Below are 12,500 nucleotides of genomic sequence, written 5' to 3' on the forward strand. Positions count from 1 at the left end.
AAGGTCAGGCGAGTTTGCTGGCCAATTAAGAACAGGGATGCCATGGTCCTTAAACCAGACACTGGTTGCTTTGGCACTGTGTGCAGTCCTGTTGGAAAATGAAATTTGCATCTCCATAAAGTTGGTCAGCAGCGGGAAGCATGAAGTGCTCTAAAACTTCCTGGTAGATGGCTGCGTTGACCTTGGACCTCAGAAAACACAGTGGACCAACACCAGCAGATGACATGGCACCCCAAACCATCACTGACTGTGGAAACTTTACACTGGACCTCAAGCAACGTGGATTCTGTGCCTCTCCACTCTTCCTCCAGACTCTGGGACCCTGATTTCCAAATTAAATGCCAAATTTACTTTCATCAGAGAACATAACTTTGGACCACTCAGCAGCAGTCCAGTCCTTTTTGTCTTTAGCCCAGGCGAGACGCTTCTGACGCTGTCTGTTGTTCAAGAGTGGCTTGACACAAGGAATGCGACAGCTGAAACCCATGTCTTGCATACGTCTGTGCGTAGTGGTTCTTGAAGCACTGACTCCAGCTGCAGTCCACTCTTTGTGAATCTCCCCCACATTTTTGAATGGCTTTTGTTTCACAATCCTCTCCAGGGTGCGGTTATCCCTATTGCTTGCACACTTTTTTCTACCACATCTTTTCCTTCCCTTCGCCTCTCTATTAATGTGCTTGGACACAGAGCTCTGTAAACAGCCAGCCTCTTTTGCAATGACCTTTTGTGTCTTGCCCTCCTTGTGCAACGTGTCAATGGTCGTCTTTTGGACAACTGTCAAGTCAGCAGTCTTCCCCATGATTGTGTAGCCTAAAGAACTAGACTGAGAAACCATTTAAAGGCCTTTGCAGGTGTTTTGAGTTAATTAGCTGATTAGAGTGTGGCACCAGGTGTCTTCAATATTGAACCTTTTCACAATATTCTAATTTTCTGAGATACTGAATTTGGGATTTTCCTTAGTTGTCAGTTATAATCATCAAAATTAAAAGAAATAAACATTTGAAATATATCAGTCTGTGTGTAATGAATGAATATAATATACAAGTTTCACTTTTTGAATGGAATTAGTGAAATAAATCAACTTTTTGATGATATTCTAATTATATGACCAGCACCTGTATATATGTGTGTGTGTGTGTGTATATATATATATATATATATATATATATATATATACACACACACACACACAGTGCTGGGTAGTAATTGATTACATGGTCACAAGTAATCCAGAAGTAGTCAGAATACATTACCTAAAATGAGTAATCTGAATTACATTACTGAATTTTCATCATGTAATTTTACATTACAAATTGTAAAATTAGATTACATTTGTAAGTAATCTACCCATCTGTCTCTCTCTCTCTCTCTACATATATATATATTAGGGCTGTCAGTTTAATTTAACTAATTAGTTACGAAAAAATAATGCAATAAAAATATTTTAACACAGTTAACACACAGGCCCCGCCCCCAGACCTGTACGTCATCTTACATCCCTGCTGAAAAAAAACAACAGAACACCACAGACAATTCTAATGGTTTCCACAACAAATACCATAACAAACATTACAAAACCATAAACATTTAGACATTAAAACCATTAAAAAGTGTTTTTCTGTAGTGTGTTTTGAACATATTCCATACAGTTGACAGTGGACAAATATGATGCAGGGCAACAACTCCATTAATGCAGTTATGCTCTAAAAATCGAGATATTTGGGCAAAAATGCTCCTGTATGACATGCTCATATTTATATCACATGATAAGCGATATCACACGAGCAGTGTGAATATGTCCGAATACCACGAGTGATTTTATACAACAGTTCAGTAAATTAGAATTTAATACTGTATTATATTTTAAACACAATATTGTTTGTCTTTGCAGTTTTTCCAACAAAAATATTACCCATAAAGCCACAGTAGAATTGTTGTGCGTCTCCGAGCTACACAGCGGTGTTTAGTTTCTGAATGACTTACCTTCTTTTGTGCAACATAAAAGAAGGTATTTTGAAGACTGTTGGTAACAAAGCTGTTTTGGTTACCAATGACTTTCATTGCATGAACAAAAAAAAAATAATACTGAGATGTTTCTCAAATTATCTTCTTTTATGCTCCATAGTTTGTCAGGTTGTTGTAGCCTAAACATTTGTGTGTAATAAATTTTATTCTGAATCAAATAAAATATTTCTTTCTAAAGCTACAATTTGTAATGTCTACTTAATACTTTCTCATTCAACGCAAAAATAATCTTTTGAGGGTATTTTCACAGCCAAATGTAATTTGCGATTAATTAGATTAATTAATCGACACATCATGTAATTAATTAGATTAAAAATTTGAATCGACTGACAGGCTTAATATACGAGACCCTCTCTGTGAAATCCAGGCTAAAGTCTCAATCTAAATGAGATAACGAGCATCAACCATTAATTTCACTGTGATTCACATGGTCTTACTCGGTCAATATTAAAGATATCAAGGTTACATTTTCACAGAATGTTCTTTATCTTATGAAGTATAATTTTATGTAGAAAACAGTAAACCATCAAAAAACTGACTTTAGAATTTGTAGAATTTAGAATGTAGAATTTAAATTCTACAGCTGTTCACAGTGAAAAGGGAAAGTCAAAGCACAGCGATGACACGTGTGTGTGTGTGTGTGTGTGTGTGTGTGTGTGTGTGTGTGTGTGAATGTTGAGTAATTCATTTAGCAGCTAGAGACCGCGGGCTGAAATTTCACACTACATTTCATGCGGGTCAATTAATCCGAGTGATTTGCTGCTCTGGTGGGTCAGTAAAACCAGTCTCGTCCCGCTCGCGATCCGTCAGCGCCGGTGACCTTGAGCGTGTGTGTTTGTGAAGGAGACGAATATAAATAAAACAAACAAACTCCTCCAAACCACCACCTCAGCCCAATAAACGCAGGCCGTCCTAAATCACAGAGCCGCGGTGCGGTTTGGGCCGACCGGCGTCTCCTGACGTAATTGTGCATTGATTTATGTACGGTCAAATAAGAGCTCTGACAACAGCTGATGCCATTAAAGGCCATCGATAAGAGCCGGGGTGAGAGGTGTTTAATTTGAGTTTTACACCACACACTTTACTTTCATCGCAGAAGCTATATTTTCACACTATTTATGACAAATGCATTATTTTGAGTGCAGCGTGCATCCGTCACTAACACATCATCAATGCTCAAAAACTAAAGCCAATCTAATATTACAGCTGCTTCACTCAGAAATATTGCAATAAACTGGTTTTTCATTCATTGCAATTTTGGTGCTCTGAAACTTGTAACTGAAGAACAGAGGAACAGATCTGTGATTTATCTTTAAATCTCTTGCATTTTAGGTCTTTTATATTCAAGAGTTGCAACTGTAGTCGATTGTGATTCAAATGAAAAAAGGTTGAATAAACATTAGTTCGTGTTCAGAAATGCTCAGACCAGTGATGCACTGAAATATAAAACCCAGATGAAATGAGAGCTAAATATTTTATGCTATGGTCAATCAATATTATACTGTTTTCAAAAGGAAAGAAAAAGCGGCATTAAAACATTGTAACTCTAATCTGATCAATTTGACTGAATATTAACGTCTTCAATTTAAAGACAATTGATATTCAGTAAAATGTATTGATTTAGCTGTTCTTGAAACAGCATAATTATACAATAATTAAACTTAATGTCACTACACTGAAAATAATTTGGTGCAGAAACAATTTTTTACTCATTTACTGCTAGTAAATTTAGCAAATTAATTACAAAGAAAAGAAAAAAAACTTGCAATTAAAGTGAAATTTTGAAGTAGAAACATTGAAATTGCATTTTCTTGTAAAACTCACTCCAATAATCTTTCTTTCATTTACGTTATTAACGTCAACAAATATTTCTCTCAGTCTATACAATCTTCAATAAAGCTGCTTTATAGTTCAATCATAACTGAAACGACTGATACTTGAAATTGAAGAACTGTCTTTGATGCTGGTTTTTCTGTTTCTGCTGTGAATGAATCTGTATTACGTGTAGCACTATACAAATAAACATGACTTTACAAGTGAAATCAGACCTTAAACTATAATAATGCACAGAAAAGGCAGATTTGTTTCCAAAATCAGACTGATAAAAGCGTGATGTGAGCGGATTCTCATGCATACAGCGTTTCCTCGAGTCTGCTTTGATTAGCGACGCCTCGGCGGGAACGACAGCTGAAATATGGCACGTGTCGGATGAGAGCCTCGCGTTATTTATTTATTTATTCGGACTCTTAAAAACTGCGGTTTGAGCGATGTAGCGGCGTGTACGCGGCCCGCATGACGAGCGCAGACGGAGAAGTTCATCACTCGCTCCGGATTCCGCTCGGATCCACCTGATAAAGTTTCAATAAAGAGACACTGAAGCAAAATCAATGAGAGTTAGTGGGGTGGAGGCGTCTCTCTCTCTCACACACACACGCACACACACACACACACACACACACACACACACACTCACTCACTCTCACACACACACACACGGGGCCCCGTGGAAAATTTAATCTTCCCAAATCCTCATCAGAGCGCTCCATCCTCACCGCCTGACAGCCGCCCGGATAATTAATTATACAGTTTCGATGGCTATATCGACTAAACAAACCTATTAATCATGGCAAAAGTCAATAGGCATGGACGTATTCAATCATGTCCTGACCAATGATTACTCCTTTCAAAATACAATAATTATTTTCGAGAGCTGCCTCGAATTAAATTTCTGTCAAGCTGGTACAACTCTAGTCGTTGATGAAGGATGCTGGGAGGGACATTCGTCGTTCTGGAGGCAGTTTGTTTTCCAGGGATCATAAGACGGTGTGTTTAAGTAGAGCATGACCATCAGATTATCTCTCATGTGCCATCAGGACATCCATCACACACACACACACACACAGATCCACTAACGGTTTCAGCTCCTTCATGCTCCTGTTAATGATTCTCTTGGTAATTTTGAGAAAGAATAAACAGACAGACGTTGGAAAACAATCCTCACTCCTCTCATACTGTCAGATTATGAGCTTATTTCACATTTGAAAAACAAGTAAACATTAACTGAAATGACAAAAAATGCATTTCAGCTATATATTTCAACTTCTAGTTTTCATTTAGTTACTTGATAACCGAAATGTAAAAATAATGATATATATATATATATATATATATATATATATATATATATATATATATATATATATAAATAAACAAATTAATAATAAAAACCTAAATGACTAAAACCTTAATTAAAATTTAGAATATAAAAATAAAAACTCAAAAAGTTAAATATAAAAAAATAATTTCAGCTAGTTGCCAATGCAACTTCTCATTTTCATCTCGTTTAACTTTATAACTAAAACTGAAATAAAAAATAATTTTCAAAAATATATAAACAAACAATAAAAACAACTGAATGACTGAACTAATTAAAAGAAAAAAGGAAAATATAACAATAAAAACAAATTCACAATATAAACAATGAAATGTAAAAATATATTTCAGCTACTTCTCATTTTCATTTAGTTTAATCTGATAACTAAACCTGAAATAAAAATAATAAAAACTATATAAACATAAAAAACAATAACTAATAAAAACACACAAAATTACTCAAACTTTTAATTAAATCTAAAATTAAAATGGAAAATCCCCCCCCAAAAAATTTAAAAATCCAAAACACATTCTGAGTGAACGACACAAACACACTCTGATCAAATGAAAACATTTAAAGTGTCTCAAAGGTGTGTATTTTATAATTAAATTAGTTTTTCAGCACGAGAGCATGTCAACTATCCATGCTCGGCATCAGTTTAATTAGCTAAAGACTGATAACTACTGCCAAAATATTAGTAGCATTAGAGTTTGACAGGACATCAACATTTTTCAAATTAATTAATTTATTTACATTTACATTTTCATAAAATTTATTTTTATTTAATTTACATTTTTGTTTACATCTTTACTTATTTAATTTTTATTTTATTTTATTACTGTCAAACGATTAATTGCGATCAATCACATTCAAAATATATTTATTGTGTATATATAAATACAAACACATGCATGTATATATTTAAGAAAAATATGTTACGTTTATATATTAAATATGTTTATATAAATTATATGAACAAATATATACATGCAAATATTTTCAAAATATACACAATAAATATACACAGTACGCACATTATGTAAACAAAAACTTTTATTTTGGATGCAATTAATCGCGATTAATCATTTGACAGCACTATTTTATTTCTTTTCAAATAAATTAAAATGCTGCATGGAAATGGAATGTGATCTATTATTTGTATTTTGTGAACGCGTCTCTTTATAAGCGTTGATATGAGGATCACACGGCTGAGGTCTGACCTCTCCATCATAACCTGCTCTAACATCTGTATCCACAATGACATCCAGCGTGCCGCTAATCATCTTAATTCATAAAGTTCATCATGCTCCGCAGCTGCTCTCCATCAAAGCATCATTCAGGAAGACAGAAGTCAAACATTCACACGGTTATGAAGCATTTAAACAGGAACGAGTCTCTTACCAGCATTCCATTGTTTTCCCGGAAAACGTCCTGGTTAATGTAGTTAAATAACTTCTTTTCCAGCTGTAGGACAACCTATGAGAGGACCGAGAACAAACACAGATCTTCATTAGCTTCAGCGAACACACTTTAACAGCAGAGAGAGCTAATATTATAAATAAAGTGTATGACACTGGCTCTGGTTCAAAGGTTCGGGTCATTAAGATGACTTTTTTAAAGAAATTAATACTTTTATTCCTCAAAGATGTGTTAAATTGATCAAAAGTGACAGTAAAGATATTTATAATGTTATGCAAGATTTCTATTTCAAATAAATGCTGTTCTTTTGAACTTTCTATTTATCTGTGAATCCTGAAAAATAAAATGCATCACAGTTTCCACAAAAATATTGTGCAGCACAACTGTTTTCAACATTGATAATAATCAGAAATGTTTGTTGAGCAGCAAATCAGTATATTAGAATGATTTCTGAAGGATCGTGTGACACTGAAGACTGCAGTAATGATGCTGAAAATACAGCTGCACATCACAGAAATAAATTACAGTTTAACAGATATTCACATAGAAAACAGCTATTTTACACTGTAATAATATTTCACAATTTACTGTATTTTTGATCAAATAAATGCAGCCTTTGTGAGCAGAAGAGACTTTTTATTATGAAAAATAAAAAAATCTTACTGACCCCAAACTTTTGAACTTTTTGGTAGTGTATAATAAAAAGCTTTATGTTTAACAGATCTACACCAAATTGTGGAGTGATTATGGAGGAGCCTGTAGTAAATTAAAGATCTTCAACCGATGAGTGAGGAAAAAGTTTGTAAATCACACCAACATTCGCACATAGACAGATCACAATATGATCAAGAATGACTAAGTCATCAGCAAAAAGTATATCAAGTCAAACATTTTTGAACAGTAAGATTTTTAATGTTTTTTAAAGAAGTCTCTTCCGTTCACCAAGCCTGCATTTATTTGATCCAAAATACAGCAAAAGTAAAATTGTGAATTTTTTTACTATTTAAAATAATCAATCTTGAAAACAGTTGAGTATTTTTTTTTCTTAGGATTCTTTGATGAATAGAAAGATCCAAAAATCAGCATTTATCTGAAATAAAAAGGTTTTGTAACATTATACACTACACCATTCAAAAGCTTGGAGTCAGTGGAAAAATTATATAAATTAGTACTTTTATTTAGCACGTATGCTTAAATTGATCATATGCGATGATAAAGTTTTGTTTGATAAGGTTTGACCCCAACTTCTTCCCGTCATCGCAGCGCAGAAGGTTATCTATCATTATGTGATGAGGGTACAGCACCAGTGTTGCCAGGGTAACGGCACAAGTGGGCTAATTTGAAAATACAGCCACGAGAAAATTTACAGAGCCGTGGGTTGCGATTTTTTGGGCTACTTTTATAATGTACCGCGGCCGCCCAAGGTGTATATAGACAAATAAAAATGTAAATAGATCCTTTTACTAATGTGTATTATACTTGGAATGTATCCCTGACGACTTAAGAACAGAGAGGCGGTTATAACAAACAACGTGAGTTTCAGCAGAGCACATGTTAAGGCTTTTACACAGCAGAAATAAACATGACAACAGCCACTATAGATTATATTAGATAATAAACACACAATTACGATAGAATATTTGTATGTGATTTTCTTGAATTGAATGTGTACATCTGAAATGGTAATTTGTGCAGCAATATAAAAGGCTATAAATAGCATATTTTAACAACAGTAAACGACCAAATTCCACATGTGATCGCAAAAGGAAGTTATTACAAACACTCGATGGTGGTTTGAAGTGAGTTCTGAGTAAAAGTGTACTATTAATCTCATAAATTGTCTTATGAAGCATGATGCTAATATTAGCTCTAATGCACCTGCAGAACAGGTCCAATTCTTCTTCATAACGCATTTTGTCATAATACTTCACGTAAGGTCGCAAGAAAATGTTTTGTTGTATTTATTTAGAAATACTTTTGATAATAGTTGGGTAAATGTATACTGTGATTGAAGCGATGTGGCTTGGTAAACCTTGAAATGCCAGTATAAAGGCTGATATTGGCTGAATAAAAACAAAAGAATAATGATAAAAGAATAATAAGAATTATGTCTCATACCTGGAGGAAGTGTGAAAGGTTCTTTTTCCTTAAACTAGTTTGTCATGAATCTTTATTTCAACACATTTACAGGTAAATCCTAGTATTTTAAATTTGTGATTAATTATGATTAATGCGATTACATTTAATCAATTGACAGCACTAGTAAAAATATTTCACAATTTTACTGCATTTGCTGTATTTTGCTGGATCAAATAAATGCAGGCTTGGTGAGCAGACGAGAATTCTTAAAAAAATATATAAAAAATCTTATTGTTCAAAAACAGACAGACAGACAGATGTGTGTGTGTGTGTGTATCTTGATAGATAGATAGACAAATGTGTGTGTGTATCTTGGTAGGTAGGTAGGTAGGTAGGTAGGTAGGTAGGTAGGTAGGTAGATAGATAGATAGATAGATAGATAGATAGATAGATAGATAGATAGATAGATAGATAGATAGATAGATAGATAGATAGATAGATAGATAGATAGATAGATAGATAGATAGATAGATAGATAGATAGATAGATAGATAGATGTGCATCTTGACAGATAGATAGATAGATAGATAGATAGATAGATAGATAGATAGATAGATAGATAGATAGATAGATAGATAGATAGATAGATAGATGAATAGATAGATAGATAGATGTGCATCTTGATAGATAGATAGATAGATAGATAGATAGATAGATAGATAGATAGATAGATAGATAGATAGATAGATAGATAGATAGATAGATAGATAGATAGATAGATAGATAGATAGATAGATAGATAGATAGATGTATCTTGGTAGATAGATAGATAGATAGATAGATAGATAGATAGATAGATAGATAGATAGATGTGTGTGTATCTTGATAGATTGATAGATAGATGTGTGTGTATCTTGATAGATAGATAGATAGATAGATGTGTGTGCGTATCTTGATAGATAGATAGATAGATAGATGTGCATCTTGACAGATAGATAGATAGATAGATAGATAGATAGATAGATGATAGATGTGCATCTTGACAGACAGATAGATAGATGATAGATAGATGATAGATAGATAGATAGATAGATAGATAGATAGATAGATAGATAGATAGATAGATAGATATAGATAGATAGATAGATAGATAGATAGATAGATAGATAGATGGATAGATAGATAGATAGATAGATAGATAGATAGATAGATGAATAGATGTGCATCTTGATAGATAGATAGATAGATGGATAGATAGATAGAATAGATAGATAGATAGATAGATAGATAGATAGATAGATAGATAGATAGATAGATAGATGGATAGATAGATAGATAGATAGATAGATGTGCATCTTGACAGATAGATAGATAGATAGATAGATAGATAGATAGATAGATAGATAGATAGATGTGTGTGTGTATCTTGATAGATTGATAGATAGATGTGTGTGTATCTTGATAGATAGATAGATAGATAGATGTGTGTGCGTATCTTGATAGATAGATAGATAGATAGATAGATGTGCATCTTGACAGATAGATAGATAGATAGATAGATAGATAGATAGATGTGCATCTTGACAGACAGATAGATAGATAGATAGATAGATAGATAGATAGATAGATAGATAGATAGATAGATAGATAGATAGATGATGTGTATCTTGATGGATAGATGGATAGATAGATAGATAGATAGATGTATCTTGATGGATAGATGGATAGATAGATAGATAGATAGATAGATAGATAGATAGATAGATGTGCATCTTGACAGATAGATAGATAGATAGATAGATAGATAGATAGATAGATGTGCATCTTGACAGACAGATAGATAGATAGATATAGATAGATAGATAGATAGATAGATAGATAGATGTGTATCTTGATGGATAGATAGATAGATAGATAGATAGATAGATAGATAGATAGATAGATAGATAGATAGATAGATAGATGTGCATCTTGACAGATAGATAGATAGATAGATAGATAGATAGATAGATAGATAGATAGATAGATAGATAGATAGATAGATAGATAGATAGATAGATAGATAGATAGATGATAGATGTGCATCTTGACAGACAGATAGATAGATAGATAGATAGATAGATAGATAGATAGATAGATAGATAGATAGATAGATGTGTATCTTGGTAGATAGATAGATAGATAGATAGATAGATAGATAGATAGATAGATAGATAGATGTGTGTGTGTGTATCTTGATAGATAGATAGATAGATGTGTGTGTATCTTGATAGATAGATAGATAGATAGATAGATGTGTGTGCGTATCTTGATAGATAGATAGATAGATAGATAGATAGATAGATAGATAGATAGATGCATCTTGACAGATAGATAGATAGATAGATAGATAGATAGATGTGCATCTTGACAGACAGATAGATAGATAGATAGATAGATAGATAGATAGATAGATAGATAGATAGATAGATAGATAGATAGATAGATGAGATAGATAGATAGATAGATGAATGATAGATAGATAGATGTGTGCGTATCTTGATAGATAGATAGATAGATAGATAGATAGATAGATAGATAGATAGATAGATAGATAGATAGATAGATTAGATAGATAGATAGATAGATAGATAGATGTATCTTGGTAGATAGATAGATAGATAGATAGATAGATAGATAGATAGATAGATAGATAGATAGATAGATAGATAGATAGATAGATAGATAGATAGATAGATAGATAGATAGATAGATAGATGTGTATCTTGATAGATAGATAGATAGATAGATAGATAGATAGATAGATAGATAGATGTGCATCTTGACAGATAGATAGATAGATAGATAGATAGATAGATGTGCATCTTGACAGACAGATAGATAGATAGATAGATAGATAGATAGATAGATAGATAGATAGATAGATAGATAGATAGATAGATAGATAGATAGATAGATAGATAGATAGATGTGTATCTTGATGGATAGATAGATAGATAGATAGATAGATAGATAGATAGATAGATAGATAGATAGATGATAGATAGATAGATAGATAGATGTGCATCTTGACAGATAGATAGATAGATAGATAGATAGATAGATAGATAGATGTGCATCTTGACAGATAGATAGATAGATAGATAGATAGATAGATAGATAGATAGATAGATAGATGCATCTTGACAGATAGATAGATAGATAGATAGATAGATAGATAGATAGATAGATAGATAGATAGATAGATAGATGTGCATCTTGACAGATAGATAGATAGATAGATAGATAGATATAGATAGATAGATAGATAGATAGATAGATAGATAGATAGATAGATAGATAGATAGATGATAGATAGATAGATAGATGTGTGTATCTTGATAGATTGATAGATAGATGTGTGTGTGTATCTTGATAGATAGATAGATAGATAGATGTGTGTGCGTATCTTGATAGATAGATAGATAGATAGATAGATAGATGTGTATCTTGATGGATAGATGGATAGATGGATAGATAGATAGATAGATAGATAGATAGATGTGCATCTTGACAGACAGATAGATAGATAGATAGATAGATAGATAGATAGATAGATAGATAGATAGATAGATAGATAGATAGATAGATGTGTATCTTGGTAGATAGATAGATAGATAGATAGATAGATAGATAGATAGATAGATAGATAGATAGATAGATAGATAGATAGATAGATAGATGTGTGTATCTTGATAGATTGATAGATAGATGTGTGTGTATCTTGATAGATAGATAGATAGATAGATAGATAGATAGATAGATAGATAGATAGATAGATAGA

The 12,500-nt window shown here is 32.6% G+C and overlaps 1 protein-coding gene across 1 annotated transcript in view; it reads right to left on the reverse strand.

The window, feature by feature from the left end:
* Positions 1 to 12,500, reverse strand: part of LOC131551795 (inositol polyphosphate-5-phosphatase A-like) — a 186,296-nt gene that overhangs the window by 27,636 nt on the left and 146,160 nt on the right. Inside the window, exon 11 of the mRNA XM_058794914.1 lies at positions 6,581 to 6,655. Coding sequence (XP_058650897.1) covers positions 6,581 to 6,655 — 75 coding nt within the window. The remainder of the gene's footprint in view (positions 1 to 6,580; positions 6,656 to 12,500) is intronic.

The sequence above is a fragment of the Onychostoma macrolepis genome, chromosome 13 (assembly GCF_012432095.1).
Source record: "Onychostoma macrolepis isolate SWU-2019 chromosome 13, ASM1243209v1, whole genome shotgun sequence".
Lineage (NCBI taxonomy): Eukaryota > Metazoa > Chordata > Actinopteri > Cypriniformes > Cyprinidae > Onychostoma > Onychostoma macrolepis.